This window comes from Pongo abelii, chromosome 23, assembly GCF_028885655.2.
Source record: "Pongo abelii isolate AG06213 chromosome 23, NHGRI_mPonAbe1-v2.0_pri, whole genome shotgun sequence".
NCBI classification, from domain to species: Eukaryota; Metazoa; Chordata; class Mammalia; order Primates; family Hominidae; genus Pongo; species Pongo abelii.
In genome coordinates, this window is record NC_085929.1 from 32,227,080 (window position 1) to 32,247,075 (window position 19,996).

General features: G+C 41.6%; 1 protein-coding gene across 2 annotated transcripts in view; it reads left to right on the forward strand.

Moving 5' to 3' along the window:
• The window catches only part of MYO18B (myosin XVIIIB), a 263,608-nt gene that overhangs the window by 91,681 nt on the left and 151,931 nt on the right, over positions 1-19,996 (forward strand). For both annotated transcript variants that reach the window (XM_024239878.3, XM_054543243.2), the window contains 4 exons: positions 9,613-9,678; positions 15,527-15,655; positions 17,412-17,555; positions 19,168-19,257. In XM_024239878.3, the coding sequence (XP_024095646.3) occupies positions 9,613-9,678; positions 15,527-15,655; positions 17,412-17,555; positions 19,168-19,257 (429 nt within the window). The remainder of the gene's footprint in view (positions 1-9,612; positions 9,679-15,526; positions 15,656-17,411; positions 17,556-19,167; positions 19,258-19,996) is intronic.

The window sequence follows — 19,996 nt, forward strand, 5'->3', positions numbered from 1 at the left end:
GATACAGATTCTGGAGTCAGGCTTTCTGAGCACATACTGTGTCTAATCTGCTTACTAGCTGTGTGACATTTGACAAGTCACTCAGCCCTTCTTTGACTTAGTTTTATTATCTTAAAATGGCATAATAATAGTTTCTAATACTCTTGATAGGAGGATTGAGTAATTTAAGATATTGACATGGTGACTTTGATATACACAGAGTAAATAATAAATGTAATCAATTATGATTTTGTTGTAAAAATAGTAATTTTACTACTTCTGTGGATTTTAATGCCCCTTCTATACAATGAAGGCTTTAATCTTTGCCTTAAAAACCTCAAATAATTGTTAAATAAAATATTTTTTGATTAATAGTAGTAGATATTTAATCAACTGATCATCTCTAAACTACATTTGGATAGTTTTTGATTTTATGACTTATGAAAAAGGATGTTGTGAACATTTGCATGTCAGTCTTTGCATAGAAACATGTTTCTACTTCTTTTGGGTGCATTCTTGGAGGAGAATTGCTAGGTTATATGGTAAATTTATGTTTAACTTTTAAATATAACTTTTAAAGAAACTGCCAAGTTATTTTTCAAAGTGGCTCTACCATTGTTCCTCCTCACTGGCAATGTATGAGGGTTTCACTTTCTATCCTTATCAATACTTGGAATTGTTTATCTTTTTGATTCAAGCCATTTTGTTGGGTGCAAAGCAGCATCTCATTGTGGTTTTAATTTGCATTTTCCCGAATGATGTTGACTTTTTTTTTTTTTTTTTGCATGTGCCTAGTAGTCATTTTATCTCTTTTTTTGTGAAATCGCTATTTTTTTTTTGCCCATTTTAATTAGGCTGTTTATCTTATAGAGTTGTAGTAGTTGTTTATTTGTTCTAGACATAGTTATTTATCAGATGTATCTTTGAAAATATTTTCTTCCAGCCTGTGGCTTGTGTTTTCATTTTCATAATGATGCACAGAGATTTTAATTTTTATGAAGTTCAGTTTACTAATTTTTTAAGTGACTGGTGCTTTTTTCATATCTAAGAACTCTTTACCTACCCCTTGGTTACAGAGCTATTCTCTCATTTTCCACTAGAAGATTTGTAGTTTTAGCTTCTCCATGTAGACATTTGATCTGTTGTGAGTTAATTTTGTGTACAGTGTAACATACATGTCTATATTCATCTTTTTGCATATGGATATTTGGTTGTCCCAGTACCTTGTTGGAAAGACTATTATCATTTCTCCCAGTGAATTGGGTTGGAACTTTTGTCAAACATTTATTGGCCATAAATAAAGAGTTTATTTTTGTTATCTAAATTCATTCTATTGGTCTGACTGTGCTAATTAGTAGCATCTCTTTCTTTCTGCCTCTTTATTCCTTGGTCAGTGTAAATAAACTGAATGAATTTTGTCTTTTCAAAGGACAAACTTTTGATTTCAATGATTTTTTCTCTGTTGTTTTTCTGTTTTCTTTGGTTCTACTGTCTTCTATTGATTTCCACTCTATATTACTTCCTTCCTTTCACTTGATTTGAGTTTAGTTTTCTCTACTTTTCCTGGTTTCTTAAAATGGAATCTTGCTCAAATTATTGATTCAAAATCCTTCTCCTCTTCCAATATACATGGTTAAAGCATACATTTTCCTCAAAGTACTACTTTGGCTGCATCACATAAAAATTTTCATTTAGTTCAAGATATTTTATAATTCCTAGTGTGATTTCTTCTTTGGCCCATTGTTTATTAAGAAGTGTATTAATTTCTACATATTTGGAACTTTCTCACCTTTTTTCTTGTTGGTTTCTAATTTAATTCCATTTTAGTTTGAGAACATATGTTATATGATTTCAGTACTTTTAAATTTATTTTTGTTTGTTTGTTTTATTGAGACTTATTTTATGGCTTAATATTATATATCTAGGAGAGTGTTCAAGGTGTGCTTATAAAAACCTGTATTCTGTGGTTGTTGAGTAGTCTATAGATGTTAGTTGGGGCAATTTGGTTGATAGTATTGTTCAAGTCTTATATATCATTGCTATTTTTTTTTTTTTTGAGACAGGGCAGGGTCTTGCTCTGTTGCTCAGGCTAGAGTGCAGTGGCGTGATTATGGCTCACTGCAGCCTTGAATTCCTGGGCTCAAGTGATTCTCCTATTTCAGCCCCCTGAGTTGCTCAGACTACAGGCATATGCCACCACACCTGGCTGATTTTGTTTTTTAGAGATAGGGTCTCACTGTGTTGCCTAGCCTGGTCTCGACCTCCTGGGCTCCAGCAGTCCTCTGGCCTCAGTGTCCCAAAGTCCTGGGATAACAGGCGTGAGCCACTGTGCCTGGCATATTGCTATCGTTTATGTTTAATTGTTCTGTAAATTATTGAGAGTCAGGTATTACGCTCTCCAACTATTAGTGTTAAATTTTCTATTTGTCCTGTCATTCTATGCATTTTTGCTTCACGAGTTTTGGGGCTCTGTGGCCAGGTACAGACATATTTATAATGCCGTATCTTCTGGATGGATTAACCCTTTGTTGCTATAAAATGTCTCCCTTTGTTTCTAATAATGATTTTTGTTTTCAATTTTAAACAATTTAAAACAAAATTTGTCTGATATTAATATAGCCATTCCAGCTGTCTTATGTTCAGTGTTTACGTGATAGATCTTATTTCATTTTCCCCCTTCCAACCTATCTTTGCATCTAACTGCATCTCTTACAGATGGTATATAGTTGAATCTTCTTTTTGCAAAATCTAGATTAACAGTCTCTGCCTTTTTATTAAGGTGTTCAATATATTGATCTGTAATATGATTTACATTATAGCCATTTTGCTATTTTCTATATGGGCTTCACGCCTTCTTTTAGTCCTCTCCTCCTTCACTTCCTTCTTTTGTGTAAACTAGATATTTTCCAATGGGCCATTTGAACACCCCTTCTAGTGATTGTTCTACGGATTACAATATGTATTGTAATTCAAGATGCTCCACTTCAGATTAATACTAACTTAATTCTGGGAAGATATAGAACCTTTGCTCCAATATAGCTCACGTCCTCCTCCTACCTTAGTGATACTATTGTAATACACAGTCTACCCTCCATATGTATCTGTGGGTTCTACATACATGAACTGAACCAACAACTGACTGAAAATATTTGGGAAAAAAAGGATGGTTGTGTCTGTACCGAACATATACAGACTTATTTTCTTGTCACGGTTCCCTAAACAATACAATATAATAACTATCTGTATGGCATTTTACATTCTATTGGGTATTGTAAGTAATCTAGAGGTAAAGTATACGGAAGGATATGAGTAGGTTATTTGTAAATACTGTGCCATTTTATATAAAGGACTCATGCATCTGCAGATTTTGGTACCCTTTGGGGGTCCTGGAAGCAATTCTCCATGGATACTGAGGGATAACTGCAGATCACATCTATATATGTTTAAAAATCAACAATAAAGCTTTATGATTATCTTTTATTTAATCTTATGTCTTTTAGGTAAGTTAAGGGAAGCAAAGAAAAAAATGAAGATTTTCACATTTTCCTATGTGTTTTTGTCTTCCCATGCTCTTTAGTCCTTAAGTATTTGAATTACGTGTGATATGATACCTTTCATCCTGAAGGACTTCCTTTAATATAAGTGAAACAGTAAGGCAGGTCTCATAGCAATAAGTTCTCTCAGCCTTTGTTTACCTGAGAAGGTCCTTACTTCACCTTCATTTTTGAAGAATAATTTTGCCAGATACGGAATTCCTGATTGACATGTTTGTTTTTTCCTTTCAGCACTTCTAACGTGTAATCTCACTGCATTCTGGACTTCATTGTCTCTGAAGATAAGTCAGCCACTAATTGTTTTGATGCTTCCCTTTACACAATAAGTTATTCCTCTCTTTCTGCTTTCAAGATTTTCAATAGTTTATAATAAATCTTGGGGTGGCTTCTTTGTGTTTATTCTATTTGGAATTCAGTGACCTGCTAGGATGCATGGACTTTTTTTTGGGGGGGGGTGTCAAATTTGGGAAGTTTCTAGCCATCATTTTTCATACTTTTAAAATCTTTGTCTTTCTCCTCTTCTTCTGAGACTCCTATTATGCATATATTGGCATGCTTGATTTGTCATGCATGTCTGAGGCTCTATTTATTTTTCCTTCTTCCTATTTCTCTCTGTTCTTCAAATTGGATAGTTTCTATTGATCTATTTTCAAGTTTGCTGACTCTTTCATCTGACATCTCAGATCTGTTGTTGAGTCTCTTTGGTGAATTTATCATTTCAGTTAATTTACTTTTCAAATGAAGAAGTTCCATTTGGATCTTTTAAAAATAATTTCTGTCTTGTTATTGATTTTTTTGTTTAAGGAGTCGTTATTATTACACTGTCCTTTAATTCATTAAGCATTGTTTCTTTTAGTTCTTTGAACATATTTACAATAGCTGTTTTGAAGTCTTTGGCTGTTAAGTCCAAATTCTGAACCCACAAAGATACTTTCTACTGTTTCCCCTCACCCTTAGTTTGGATCATAATTTTACGTTTATTTCACATCCTATCATTTTTGCTAAAGACTGGACATCTTAGATGATACATTATAGCAACTCTTCATTCTGATCTTTTGTTAATCATTTAGTATTATAACTTGTCTTGACTAAAATTGCGGAATCTGTCTTCTCATGGTGTGGGACCACTGATATCTCTGCCCAATTTTTAAAAATTTGTGTTTTTATTTTAAATCTGACTTCCCAGGAGTTGCTGCTGTGTCTGCATAGCTTAGAGTCAGCAGAGGTTGTTATCAAACATCTTGAATATTTGAGGCTTTTCCATTTTCCTGTTAGATCCGTGTGGGGGTTGGGAAATGTATTCAGCATTCAGGCAGTGCCTAGTTGTGCTTCAGCCTCTACATTCTGTTTGGCCCTTTCACATAGTTTCTGCCTGTACACATGGCTTCATGTTCAAATAAAATGGGATATGTAGATAGCCAGGGCCTTCTCCAGTCTCTCTTGTTCTTGTGTTTAGCCTGGAGCCAGGAATATATGGGAACTTATCAAGCCCACTGTGGCTGTCCTATTTCCTGTATCTCCTGTTAAATTTCTGGCTTGTTTAAGGTCCAGTGCTTGCCTCAATCAGGACAACAACCTTAGGCTTAGCTGTGCCATTGGCCTTCCTCATTTGTTTCCTGCCAAAATTGCTACTGTTTCTGACAATGCTCCCAGGTGTGGGTTTTTTCCATGCTTTGCTCCATACAGGTGAGCCCCTTCTGGAAGCAAAGCTGCTGTTTTTCACAGCTGCCTCACCCTGGAATAACTACTGCAGAGAGAGAGAGACAGAGCTGGGGTGGGTGGTGAGTGGGAGAACCTGTAATCAATATTGCCACAAACTCTGTTTCTGCCTGAGATCCAATAGGTTTTCTTGAATAAATGCTTCTCATTTTGTTGTATCCAATTGTCCAATTTCCAGAGTATTGCACTTGTGGTTGTTGGAAATTTTATCCATATTTATCATGTTTTGGGGGGAGGGGAGAGGATTTATTAAGCTCCTTCCTCTACCATTCTGGAAATATCTCCCTTACATGCTACTTATATGACCTTATTAAATCTCCACTACATCCTTGTGGGACACGCGTGATTACACCATGTTGTAGAAAGCAAACTGAAGACCAGAGAGGAGGAGAGGCTTGCTCAGGGTCACACAGCTAGTGAGTGGTGGAACTGATCCCAGCGTTGGAGGGTGGAGAAAAGATCAGGAGCTGATTCCTTGGGTTCAAACCCCGTACCATCACTTCCTAAACACGTGAGCTTTGCCAAGTCATTTAATTGCACTGGGCCTCACTTTCTTCCTCTGTAAAATGGGCATGAATTAGTACCTGCTGCAGAAAGTTGGAAACAAAACAAGTTATGTGTAAAGCAGTTGGAGCAGGGCTCAGACTCAAAAACAGACTGAAAACTGTGTTTTCTTAGAGCAAAATGGCCACATTTGACTCACGAAAAAGCAGCATTTTATGCTTCAAAGGATAAGTTTCAATTACCTGGGCAATTCCAGTACATGGAAGAGGTGATTCCGTAAAGACACAGGACAAGGAGGAATTTCTTAACAGTCACTTGGATCCTTGCTGTGTCTTTTTCCACCAACTGGTTGTTGGACAATGATTACGTTATGTTGAACTAAATGAAGTGATTGATATTTGACCTAAACCAATGACAGTTTCGTATGGTTCAATCCAATTGTAATGTTAAATGGGGATAAAAATAACAGTATTTAAGTGCAAAGTAATTTATAAAGTCCTTTTCATATAGTTTCAATTAATTCTCTGAATTGCTGTATGGTCCAGGCAGGGAATATTCTCACCACTTTGCAGGTGGAGAAGAGGGTCAGTTGTATAATTTAATACCTGCACTTACCCACTCATGCTACTGTTTGAATCCAAGCTTTGTTATATGTAAAGTGAGATCAACAGAACAGAATATCTGTGTTAGGGCTAATGTTCTTAGCTACATAGACATCTAAAGAGTTCTCAGAAAGCAAAGAGCTGGAAAGGGAGCCTCAGTTATGGTGAGTTGAGCACGTGCTTTGGCAGGGTTTGAAGTATATCTGAGAAATGGGGGCCTTCATTCATGTTTTGCAGCACTGTTCCAAGGTTTTGACCAAAACAGAGGTGACTATAAGGATGAAATAACTCCTAACATTTATTGAGTGCTTACTATATGCCAGGTGCTATGTAGCCCTGCACAAGCACAGCCTCTGAATTTTCTGAAACAGGTGCCGTTATTGTCCCTATCTTTCTGAATGGAGTCTGAGGCTCAGAGTAAAGCACTTCCTCAAGGCCACACAGTTTATGGAGTGATAAAACCAAGATCTGAACCCAGATGGATCTAACTCTGGATCATGATTTTTTTACCCCAAAACATCTGCCATAGACTTTACCTCCAACATACACTTAGAAAAATTTCATTGGTCATATATTTCCTTTTAAAAATTCATCCATCTTATCTTCAGTCAATTTTTTATTGTTTTTTTTCTTCTTATGTAGAGAAAAAAGGCATTATATTTTGGATATATTGGTTTTATTCATTTCTACCACCTACAGCTCCCTTGGAACATGTTTGGCTAAAATGTGATAAGTGAAACCACCGACATTTTGGAAGAGTGTCATGGAATGTTCTTCCAGGAGGTTGGAAGATGGAGCTTCCTTCCTGATTGCAGTCTGGGACTAGACTTTTAATAAGGATTTTTTTTTTTGATATCTTAGGAAGTTTTCTGTGATGCCTTTGACCCATGCAATTGAAACTCATTTACTAAATTACTCCAGCCTCATAATACCTTTTGCTTCCTGAGCATTGCAATTACTTTTCTGACAGTTTATTCTTAAAATAGACTTTCTGATTTTCAGTGAGTGAAAGACCAATGAGGGGTAGTATGAGGGTGGGTGGGAGGGGAACTAGCAGTCACTAAGCAACCAGGCACAACCTGGGTTTATCTGAGAGTCCAAATCTCTGGCTGATTGTTTCAAAGCCTGCACCACTATTTGACAAGGGGAAGATTCCATTAAATGGCGATTGGTCCATGCTGCATCCAGAAATCTCTTCGAGTAAAATTGTTTCTCCTGCATGGGGCTGCTTTTCCTCCCTATGGAATCTCTCTGGTTTGGGTGTTTGTTCATTCAGTCATCATATCTATTGGATTTCTACTGTGTCTGTAGAACAGTACTATAGGCTGGGCACAGTGGCTCACACCTGTAATCCCAGCACTTTGGGAGGCTGAGGCAGGTGGATCATGAGGTCAAGAGATGGAGACCATCCTGGCTAACATGGTGAAACCCTGTCTCTATGAAAAATACAAAAATTAGCCGGGTGTGGTGGCACATGCCTGTTGTCCCAGCTACTTGGGAGGCTGGGGCAGGAGAATCCCAGCCTGGCGACAGAGCAAGACTCCGTCTCAAAAAAAAAAAAAAAAAAAAAAAAAGAATAGTACTATAGTGCGTACAGAAAACACAGGCTCCTCTGCCATAATGTAGGTCAGGCAGGTGAGGTTGTTGACCATGTCATTTATTTAGCAAATATTGGTGGGAGTGAGGCAGTCACCAGCAAGAGCAATGTAGGTCAGGCAGGTGAGGTTGTTGACCATGTCATTTATTTAGCAAATATTGGTGGGAGTGAGGCAGTCACCAGCAAGAGCAATGTAGGTCAGGCAGGTGAGGTTGTTGACCATGTCATTTATTTAGCAAATATTGGTGGGAGTGAGGCAGTCACCAGCAAGAGCAATGAGAGAAGCACAGAGTGGGGAGGCTGTCACAGGAGGACTTAGTGAATTACTAGGCATGCAGTACTGTTCAAGACATAGCTGTGGCCATAAAGAACTTAATGGGAATCTGTCTCTGCCCTGTGTGCAAACCTGTAATCTTGAAAAAAAGCCCTTTCATTTAGTTTTTGTTGTGTGTGTGTATTAAAATATATATAACATAAAAGTTAATCTTAACCATTTGAAGCATACAGTTCAGTGACAGTAAGTATATTCTCAATGTGGTGCAACTATCACAACATCCATCTGCACAACACTCTTCGTCTTGCAAAACTGAAACGTTATACCTGTTAAACAATAAGCCTTCATTTCCCCCTGTCTCCAACCCCTAGCCACCATAATTCTTTATTCTGTCTCCACGAATTTGGTGACTATAAGTACCTCATTTATAAGTGAAATCATGCAGTACTTGTCCTTTTGTGACTGACTTATTTGGCTTGGAATAATGTCTTTGAGGTTCATCCATGTTGTAGCATGTGTCAGAATTTCCTTCCTTTTTAAGGCTGAATAATATTCCATTGTATGGATAGACCACATAGTGTTTATCCATTCATCCATCAATGGACATTTGGGTTGTTTCTACCTTTTGGGTATTGAGTATAATGCTGCTATGAACACAAATGTATAAATATCTCTTCAAGACCCTGATTTCTTTCTTTTTTTTTTTTTTTTTTTGAGACAGAGTCTCGCTCTGTCGCCCAGGTTGGAGTGCAGTGGCGCAATCTCGGCTCACTGCAAGCTCCGCCTCCCAGGTTCATGCCATTCTCCTGCCTCAGCCTCCCGAGTAGCTGGGACTACAGGCGCCCACCACCACACCCGACTAATTTTTTGTATTTTCAGTAAAGACGGGGTTTCACCGTGTTAGCCAGGATGGTCTCGATCTCCTGACCTCGTGATCTGCCCGCCTCGGCCTCCCAAAGTGCTGAGATTACAGGCGTGAGCCACCGCGCCCGGCCAAGACCCTGATTTCAGTTCATTTACGTATATACACACAAGTGGGATGGCCAGATCATCTGGTAATTCTAATGTTTAATTATTTGAGGAACCTCTGTACTGATTTCCCTAACAGCTGCATCCTTTATTTCATTTCATGTCTTTGGTTTTCTGCTCTGTAAAATAGGAGGATGAAACAAATTGGTGTATGTGTGAAGGCAGAGTGGATGGCACACAGTAGGTGCTCAGCATCTGCACTTTCCTGTGTGAGGTGGGGCTCTGTTAGCCAAAGCTCACAGACGTGGGGTCATCCTCCATCCTGGTGCATCAGCCATCGAGCCAGCTTGACTTTCCCCTTTAGGATCCTCCTATCTTCTATGCTCTCTAACTTCTCTCTTCTTTTCTCCCTAGGCCGTGGAGGAGCTCCTGGAGACCCTGGATCTGGAAAAGAAGGCAGTGGCTGTGGGGCACAGCCAAGTGAGTAGAGCTGCTTTCTTACAACATTCTGCCCATCACATCAGGGACTGAGAGATGACCTGATTCTTGTCCTACCTCAATTGTCCATTATCTCTGTATGTCTCCTTTTCCCAAACCGAAAGCAGAGCTAATGATTTTCTGCCCTGCCTATCTTACAAGGTCCTGAAGAGACAATGTCATAATATGGGTTGAAATCACACTGGGAAATATCATTTCTTGGAGGCTTCACTCCTGGGGACCCCAAGTGGTTTGGAAGAATTAGCATTCTGGTCCTCAAGATGACCTTCTGAGCCTCAGAAAGAGCTGCCATAAAACCTGAGAAGAACTGCTCATCTTCACTCACAGCCTTTTAACTTCTACTTTGCAACCAGCTCTAACACAGCTATAGTCATAGCTCACGAGCAGCAGTAAGGGAAAAGAAAGAAGGGGCTTGAGAAGAAAGCCCGTGATTATTCAAGTTGACAGAAATAGCTTTTCCCAAACTGGTGCTGAGCCAAAAGCTCTTCCAAATACGCTCAGATGTTTAGAACAGAATTTCACACTTCCCCGATATGCTTATATACGCTGAAGTTTTCAAGGTGGGAAACATGCTATTTAGGGATTCTCAAACTATTTGACTGTGGAACCCCCAGCCTTTTGTTTGTATTGAATACCCAGTACCATCTTCTGGAACTAGTGTTCCATGGATATAGTTTGGGAAGTGGGGCACGGAGATTATAAACTCAAGGACCAAGGAGCGGGGGCAGGGGAAAGGGACACAGTTTAGAAATACAAACTAGAGGCCGGGCGTGTTGGCTCATGCCTGTAATTCCAGCACTTTGGGAAGCCAAGGTGGGCGGATCACCTGAGGTCAGGAGTTCGAGACCAACCTGGCCTACGTGGTGAAACCCCCATCTCTACTAAAAATATAACAATTATCCGGGTGTGGTGGTGTGCGCCTGTAATCTCAGCTACTTGGGAGGCTGAGGCAGGTGAATTGCTTGAACCCAGGAGGTGAAGGTTGCAGTGAGTCAAGATCATGCCACTGCACTCCAGCGTGGGGAATAGAACGAGACTCTGTCTCAAAAAAAAAAAAAATAAATAAAAAGAAAGAAAGAAAGAAAAACAAACTGGAGAGGAACAGACCAAAAGAAAGACTACTCCATACATTTCCCCACCTAGTTACTTACTGGTTGATTAATGCCATCTAAGAAAACTTCGTCAGTTACCTTCCACCTCCAGGAACTATGTGAGGTGCTGGGAGGGTTCTGCTCTCCAGGAGCCCACCAGGGTGGCATTATTGGCTATTTGTACTTCATGGAGCCCTCCCTATCATATGCATCCCTGAGAGCGGTCCTTTCCTGAGGGAGCTCTCAGTCATCTACACTGGCTACCACCCCTCGGCCCACCCTAAACATGCTTGTGTCTCCCCACTGGCCTCTTGGTCCTGCTAAGGTATATGGTGGAAGCTGTTATTCTGCTGTGGTCTCAAGATAATTTATCCTGATAGGAGTTGCAGCATCTCAAGTCTTTGTAGGCTTTTTCAATAGAGAGAATAAACCTGTCAGTTACTGGACTCCCACGCAAGCCAGGTACTATATGAGGCAACTTCACATTTTGTTCTTCTTTGTTCCTCACTCACAGTCTTCTGTGAGATATCAAGTGTGTTCCTGCTTTACAGATGAGGAAGCTGTGCCCCTGGGAAATAAGCCTCTTTTCAAGGTCCTATCTGTAGCCAAGGGTTCAGACTCCATGCAAAGCTGCATTGGTCCAAATGCCAGGGTCTTTTCCATACACTCTGGGTCCTATTGTTTATGAATGGAAATACAGTCATGTGTGGCTTAACAATGGGGATACATTCTGAGAAATGAGTGGTTAGGCAATTTCTTCACTGTGGGAACATCACAGAGTGTACTCACACAAACACAGATGGGATAGCCTACCACGCACCTGGGTTAGATGGCACAGCCTATTGGTCCTAAGCTACAAACCTGTACAGCATGTGACTGCACTGAATACTGTAGGCAGTTGTAATACAATGGTAAGGATCTGAGTAGTTAAACATAGAAAAAGTAGGGTAAAAATATGGTATTACAATGTTATGGGCTCACTGTTGTATATGCGTCTATTGTTGACTGAAATGTCATTATGTGGTGCATGACTGTACATAACATATTCTTTACAGATAGATCTTTACAGTCCTGAATCTGGGGAATTGTTCTTCAGCTCCAGGAACTTCATCCTTCTAGACAAGCAGTTCTCAAAGTATGGGCCCTGGACCAGCAGCATCAGTATCACCCAACAGCTTGCTAGAAACACCCCAGACCTAGTAAATCAGAAACTCTGGAGGGGGCAGGGCTGGCAATCTGTATAACAAGCCCTCTAGGTGATTCCAATGCACTCTCAAGTCTGAGAACCACTGGTCTAGATAATGACTCAGTTATGCCATAAATATGAAAATCAGTGCCTATGATCCTGGCAGCTCTTGCAGAAGAAGAAAGAAAACAGTCGTTACACACAGTTTACAGTGGGAGGAGTAAGAAGTCTGTACACCTAAATATTTAGATAATAAAACATGACTATTATTGAATAATACTTGGTATTGACTGAGAAACTGTCAAAAGCAAATCAAGGTCAATGTGTCCTGTTGGAGGCCAGGCTGGGGGATACTGAGACCTTTAAGGGCAGATGTAGCATCTTATGCATTGCAGGATTGGCACGTAATAATGGAGAAGGCTATGAAGCTCAGGGGACAAGAGAATCGGCTGACCCAGTCCACACCCAGGCTCCACCACTTCCTAACTGTGTGAATCTTCAGTGACTGGTTTAACTTCCCTGAGCCTCAGTTATCTGTAAAATGGGGCCATTACTTTCTACCTCCCAAGATGGCTGTGGGGACCCATAAAGTGTCATTTAACGGGGTGGCTGTCACTGCTTCCTGAATACATTTGTCAGTGAGGCAAGAGGCTTATCAAGCAGGATAACATTTTAATGTTTAAAGAATTAAACTCCTCTAATCTGTAAAGTGACTAAGAGGAGAGGAGCTAATTCCTCGGCGGTACCAGATATGGAAGCTGTTTCCATATCAGATTTTTTTAAAAACCTGGGTCTTCAGCATTGTTAGAGGAAAAACAGTTTGCATGGTTTTGTCCCCCGTGGATTCCTTAAAAGTGGGGCTTTGGGGATGTTACACTCTGTTTGCATCCGATAAGCTGCTGGACCCATGAAAAGCAAATAATTTAGATTTTTCTTCGTGATTTTTCAGCCTCTGGCACCTTATCAAGGCTTGTGCCGAGGACCATGGCATTTGTGGGAAAGGTGTGATTACACATGCAGTCGGCCTTCTGGTCGGCAATATGCTCTTAAAAGGCAAAAACAAAAAAACAAAAAAAAACAGAAATTGAGATAAGATTCTGCAAAGGCTTATTCCCATTCTGTGTGTGGTTGTTTCCAATTATCTTTTTAATGAAAGCTTCATAATCAATAGTGGTTTTGGCAGCACCCGCCATCTATTGTAATATACGAACTGGTGCTGTCATAACTTTGATCATTGATTTTTTTTTTTTGTAGCAGCTTTTGGGACTCACTAGCTTGTGAAATTAATGCAGTCATTATTGATGCAATCTGATAGGTAATGAGCCAATTGTGTCTTTATTTCAGTGAGACTAATGGTCTTGGTGGCCCTGTCTGATAGGAAGTGTTCTGCAAAGACATGGAGGGTTAGGAAACAGAGTTAGTACCAACTGGGTATGCTAATTTTTATTTTCCCGTTGAGAAAAGCCGTAGTGCAGGATGGTCGGAGATGAGTGGTCTCCATTACGAAAAATAGGTTTAGGGTAATGGAGAATCGATCGAGACCCTTTGTTCCACCTGGAATCAAATTGCAATTGAACCTCGCACTTCAAGTGCTTGTATCATAATGAATGAGAAAAGGCAGCTTCATGTTGACAGACATTGAGAATGGGTGCAGGAAATAAACCTGAAGTTCTGGGCTCAGGTCTCAGCTTTGTTGGCAACTGATTATGCAAACTTGAGTCAATTTCATAACCTCCCTGAGCCAGTAGATTCCTCATAGAGCTGTTTGAGTATTAAAAAGAGACCTAGGAGAAAGCACTTTGGAAAATGTAGATGTGTGTAATGTTCATGCTATTCAGTGATAATTGTAGTCTTGTCTGAAGTCAGATAGAGGAAAATAAATCCTGGTGTTGCCACTTGCTTGTAAAGGATCGTGGGCAAATGCCTTTTTTTTAAGCCTTAGTTTTTTCCTCCATAAAATGTGAGAATCATAATAACTACCATATAGGATTAGGCATGTAAAGCATTTTACCTGCATGTCGAATGGTTGTTTAGTCCAGTTCCAAAACACAGTAAGTGCCCCCTAAACGTTATCCATTAGTTGATAATGTCATCAATGAATACAGAGTTATCCAGTGTCTCCAGATAACCCCCTCTGGGATTATAAACCACATGTGACAAAGAAACACATGGGGCTCTTTTTAGAAATAAGCAGCATAAGGGCATCGGAAAAATTACTCCTTCCCCTGTCATTGACTCAAATCCCACCATAAGAGCATTTTTCCTCTGCCTCTGGGAAGATGAGAAAACGACCACAGCAAACCAGAGCTACCCTTGCGCGTTGGCAGGAGCAGGCCTGGCCCAGAAGCTTCAGGTTCTCGCAGAAAAGCATTTAACTTAAACCTCCAGGACTCTCTGCCTTAATCTTTTGCTGACAGTCAGTCCTGGGGTCCTAGCTTCCCTCGTTCCTGTTCCCTGCAGTTTACTAGAAGGTGGCTCTGTGGGGTGCCGAGGAGGCATTGATCAGAGTGCTGCAGAGGCCATCATCCATTATTGATGAGCTACGGCCTGGAAATCGTGTACCGAGAGCTGTTTTCTGCTAGATCCCTCAGCACCTCTGTGGGTGGCACCAGCCCAGCCCCATCCTCTCCAGACCAAGAGGACTGCCATCCCTTCCCTCACTGTCTCTGCCCCTCCTTACGAGGCTGGACTGAGGTGTTTCCTTTTTCTTTCCTTTTTTTTTTTTTTTTTTTTTTAAGACAGAGTTTTGCCCGGGCTGGAGTTCAATGGCACTGTCTCGGCTCACCACAACCTCTGCCTCCCGGGTTCAAGCGATTCTTCTGCCTCAGCCTCCCGAGTAGCTGAGATCACAGGCATTTGCCACCACGCTTGGCTAATTTTGTATTTTTAGTAGAGACGGAGTTTCTCCATGTTGGTCAGGCTGGTGTCGAACTCCCAACCTCAGGTGATCCGCCCACCTCAGCCTCCCAAAGTGCTGGGATTACAGGCATGAGCCACCACGCCCAGCTGGAGTGAGTTGTTTCTAAGCCACTGCTTCACTCAGATTGCTGTGGGTGCTTAACCAAAATATTCACATTCCCAGGCCTGGCCCTAAACCCACAACCCAGCCTTTCCTGAGGCCTGGGAATCTGCATGTGCTGCACTTTCCAGGTGGTGACCGTGCACAGAACAGTTTAGGCAAGTCCATGCTAGCTGTACTTCTCAAAGGAATGTGCACAGGAATCCCCGGGGGATTGTGTTAAAGTGCAGGTTCTGATTTAGCCGGTCTGGAATGGAGTGCGAGATTTTGCATTTCCAACAAGCACCCAGGTGGTGCCAATGCTGCTGGTGCGTGGACCACACTGAGTATCCAGGGCCTAGGGGAAGGGAGAGAGGAGCCATCAGCAGACAAAATGCTTTGATAATTTAGACTCCCCTACTTCCCACTTAAAGGGCGACTGCCAACAAATATTGCAGGTGGGTGCAAGAGAAGTGGGGTCTGAGTTGCAAGCACCCCCCATTGTAGACAACCTTCTTCAGCAAAGGACTCACCTGAAACCTTCGCTCTCCCCAGGTTTTTCTCAAGGCAGGTGTGATCTCCAGGCTTGAGAAGCAGCGAGAGAAGCTGGTATCTCAGAGCATCGTTCTCTTCCAGGCGGCTTGCAAGGGCTTTCTGTCTCGCCAGGAATTCAAGAAGCTGAAGGTACTGCATGCTGTTCGCATGAGGAGTCTGATCCAACGGGAGCGGGTATAGGGTCTGCCTGTCTCTCAGCATGATACCGGTGCACCTGGTCCAAGGATCCAACCTGAGCAGTGAGACTTTAAGTGAGGCTTTGCAAGATGTTATGACTGTTTCTGGGACATAGACATCAAATTATCCATGAGGTCTGCCTTGCACTAGGTAGCGATGAGGTTGTCCAAGCCCTCCTGGGTCGATTCATGATTTCAACCTGTCTTGTTTCTGGAGGAATTCACTTTCACGGGTCAGCAGACAGGGCATGACCAGGGCCCAGCCACTGAGATTTTGGGGACCAAAGGTCAAGTCGAGCTTGAAGCACTGACCCATTTAGGGTCATCATCTTCAGAGATCTCTGGAGACTGAATTTCCTCTCTGTAGCTGCACAATAGAAAACCACATGGCTCTCGGAACAAGTAATATATATGTTTGAATTCCACCTCTACCTCTTAGTAGCTGGGTGAAGGTGAGATGAAATGATGTGCACTTAATACAGTACATGGCACATAGTAATTGCTCAATAAACTCTAGCTACTATTACCTTAGAATTGTTATTCTTAATTACTGCTACTACTAGAATGGAGTCTTGTTGTATGTGCCTCCAGTTTATGTGAACTTATAAACTCAAGTATATGTACTTGGCAGAAAGAGAAAAATGATGAGACCGTGAATAATGAACATATTGTGGGCAACCCCACTGGCCTTCTGTGCTCAAGTAGCTCATACCTTGGAATGATGTGGAATAGAGTTTCAGACCCTGGGCTCTGCAGCCAGACTGCAAGGGTTCAAGCCTGCTCTGGCACTGAGAAGCTGGGTGACACTGGGCTGTGACTTTACCTCTCTGAACCTCACTTTCCCCATCCATAAATACATAAAATAACATGATCTTCCTAGGACTGTACTAAGGACCAAGTTGAGGTGTGTGAGATGCTCAGGGCAGTGCCTAGCACTTAGGAAGCTCAATGTCTGCTGCACAAGAATCAGCTGCTGTGATGGTGATGAGGGAAAAGCATCTCTTGGCCTGTCTGCCAGTCAGTGCTGTTCTGGTTCCCCCCAGTGATAAGAATGAAGCGGGTCAGTGCTTCTCAAACTGTGGTCCCAGACCAGCAGCATCAGCATCACCTGGGGATTTGTTAGAAATGCACATTTCCAGGCTCCATCCCAGAGTGGCTGAATCAGCACCTTTGCGGGTGGTGTCTAGCCATCTGGGGTTTAACAAGCCCTCTGGGGGATTCTGATGCACATTCAAGTTTGAGAAGTATGAAATTACTGTTTAAATACACTGTGAAAATGATCTCCCTTCAATATAAGCTAATAACATAATCTTGGACATTGTTATTTGTGGGCAATTTTAGAGATTTTTCAGTGACGGTTTTTGCCTTGCACGATGACCTTTAAACCTAATTAATCCTCATGTAAGATGTAACCTATTGTATAGTTTCTTTTACTCTTTCTCCTATTATTATTTGGCCATGCAAGACTAAATTATGGCATAATGTTTGATGCAGAGAGCCTGACATATCAAAAAGACTACAAGAAAGGAAGCCTGTGTGTGTGTGTGTGTGTGTGTGTGTGTGTGTGTGTGTTTTAAGGTATCCAGTCCCTTCCACCGGGAAATAACTCCACTTCCTCCAGCCCCTTTGCTACCCTCTGCCTCCTCTCCTTCCTTTATCCTCACCTGGGTTGGAAAGGACCCTCCAGTCTGTGTTCTCCTTCCCTGCAGATTCGCCGACTGGCTGCACGGTGCATCCAGAAGAATGTGGCTGTGTTCCTCGCAGTGAAGGACTGGCCATGGTGGCAGCTCCTTGGTTCCCTCCAGCCCCTACTTAGTGCCACTATTGGAAATGAGCAGCTCCGAGCCAAGGAGGTCAGTCTATGTGGCAGGCAGGGTGCTGGGTGGCTACTCCCCACACCCCGCTCCTCTTGTTTGCATCCAGGACCCTGTGCCCCTATTCCTGAACGTTCTTGATCTAGGAATGCTCAGCCCAACAGCCTTGATGCCCCTTCCAGATGTTCCTCTGCCTCCATCAACACAGACAATCCTCCATCCCTTGCCCAGCTGCTCTCTAGGCTGTGGGTGGTTAGAGATGCTATTACCATCCTGGGGGTTCATGAACACTCACTGCTTAACCCAGAGAAGCTCAGTGGGCAGAGTCTTTGAGTCCTTTATTTATTTATTTATTTTTTACCTCTCAGACAACACTCTTTTTCTATCATTCTTACCTGTCACCACCTATCTTTTGTAACTGTTTCAATTGGTTTCCGGTTCATACTTTTTGTTGTTATTATTTTGCAAAAATTAGTAAATATACACACACATTTAGTTCTTATATTTCTTACATAAAAAGTAGAATACTGTATATACTCTTCTTCGACTTGTATTTTTTACTTAAAATGTATTCCGAAAATCTTGCCGTTTCCATTCTTGTGGAGCTCCTCCTTGTTCTCTCTTTATGGCTGCATAGTCCTCCTTTGTGTGTCTGCTCCTTAGCTCATTCCACCTGCCTGCTGTGGGTGGGCAGTGAAGCAGCTTCTGAATGGTGCTGTCATAGGCACAGTGCGGAGCCACTGGCAGAAAGGCAATCCCTGGAGAATGAAGTGCTGAGCATGGTGTCCACACTTGGGCATACCCAGTCTCAGGCAAAGCAAGGGACTCATTCTGATGATTTGTGTTCAACCCCTAGACTGCGCTGGGCTGGACCAGACTTGGGTGAACAGAGACATTGAAATTTGGAAGTGGTGAAACAAAGAGTCTCTTGTTGGAACCTAGCACCTGGGTATCTTCATGGATGCTGGCTGAATTACTCACTCCATTCCCCAACCACTCTTTAAAAAAAAATCATCTTTAATTACAAAGAGTAATCGTACATATTTGTGGGGTATAATGTGATGTTTTGATATATGTTTACGATATGAAATGATTAAGCAAAGCTAATTAACAAATCCATCACTTCATTTATCATTTTTTTGTGGTGAAAGCACTTAAAATCTACTCTTTTTTTTTTGAGACGGAGTATCGCTCTTGTTGCCTAGGCTGGAGGGCAATGGTGCTATCTCGGCTCACTGCAACCTCCACCTCCCGGGTTCAAGTGATTCCCCTGCCTCAGCCTCCTGAGTAGCTGGGATCTCAGGCGTGCGCCACCAAGCCTGGCTAATTTTGTATTTTTACTAGAGACGGGGTTTCTCCATGTTGGTCAGGCTGGTCTCGAACTCCCGACCTCAGGTGATCTGCCTGCCTCGGCCTCCCAAAGTGCTGGGATTACAGGTGTGAGCCACCATGCCCAGCCAAAACCTACTTTTTACAAGCAATTTTGAAATATACAGTGCACCATTATTTGTTATAGTCACCATTCTGTGCAATAGATTGCTAAGGTTTATTCCTCCTAACTGAAACTTTGTGCCCTTTGCTCACTCCTAACACAGGTGGAACTTAATATCTGGTCTGGAATGGTTTCTGTTCATGTGTTTGTTTTTGTTAGGAGGAGCTTACAACGCTAAGACGGAAGCTAGAAAAATCAGAGAAGTTGCGGAATGAACTCCGGCAGAACACAGATCTGCTAGAAAGCAAGGTATCCCCATCCGTCCTCTTGGGTCCTTGTGGGGAGTCTTTATGTATGTGAGATCTGTTTAAGAGGGAGAACAATGATATGCCTGAAAGTGTGCTAATTGCTTTACAAGCACCCCAGAATTACCTGTGAGGCACATGCTGTTATTGAACCCATTTTACAGTAGAGGAAATTGAGGCCCTGGGATATTAAGTATCTTCCTCGAGGCTGCACAACCAGCAAGTGTAACTGAGATTCAAACCCATGTCACCTGGTTCCAAAGGGGAGAATTTCTTAAGTCACAAAAGCACAAATCATAGGGAAAAATGATAAATTTGACTATATTAAAATAATGAACTTTTGTTTATCAGGGCATAAAATGAAGATATATTACTTACTTGGAGTAGAAATTTGCAAACTGGAAAAGAGTATCCAGAATATGTAAAGAGCTTTCTCAAATCAATTGGAAGAAGGCAAACACTCCAATAAGAACGGAAAAACAAATATGAGCCAATAATACGAATGGGCAGTTCCCAAGGAAGGGACTCTTGTTTCAAGAGTACAAGTGTTCAAGAATTCAAATGGCCAGTAAACCCATGAAAAGACACTCAATCTAATTAGCAATTAGGAAGTGCAAATTAACACCTTAATAGGTACTGTTTCACACATCAGATTGGAAAAATTGAAGAGTGTGATGTAGCCAAGTGTTGGCAAGGCTGTGTGGCAGTGGGAATTCTTATTTACTGCTGGTGGGATCATAAAT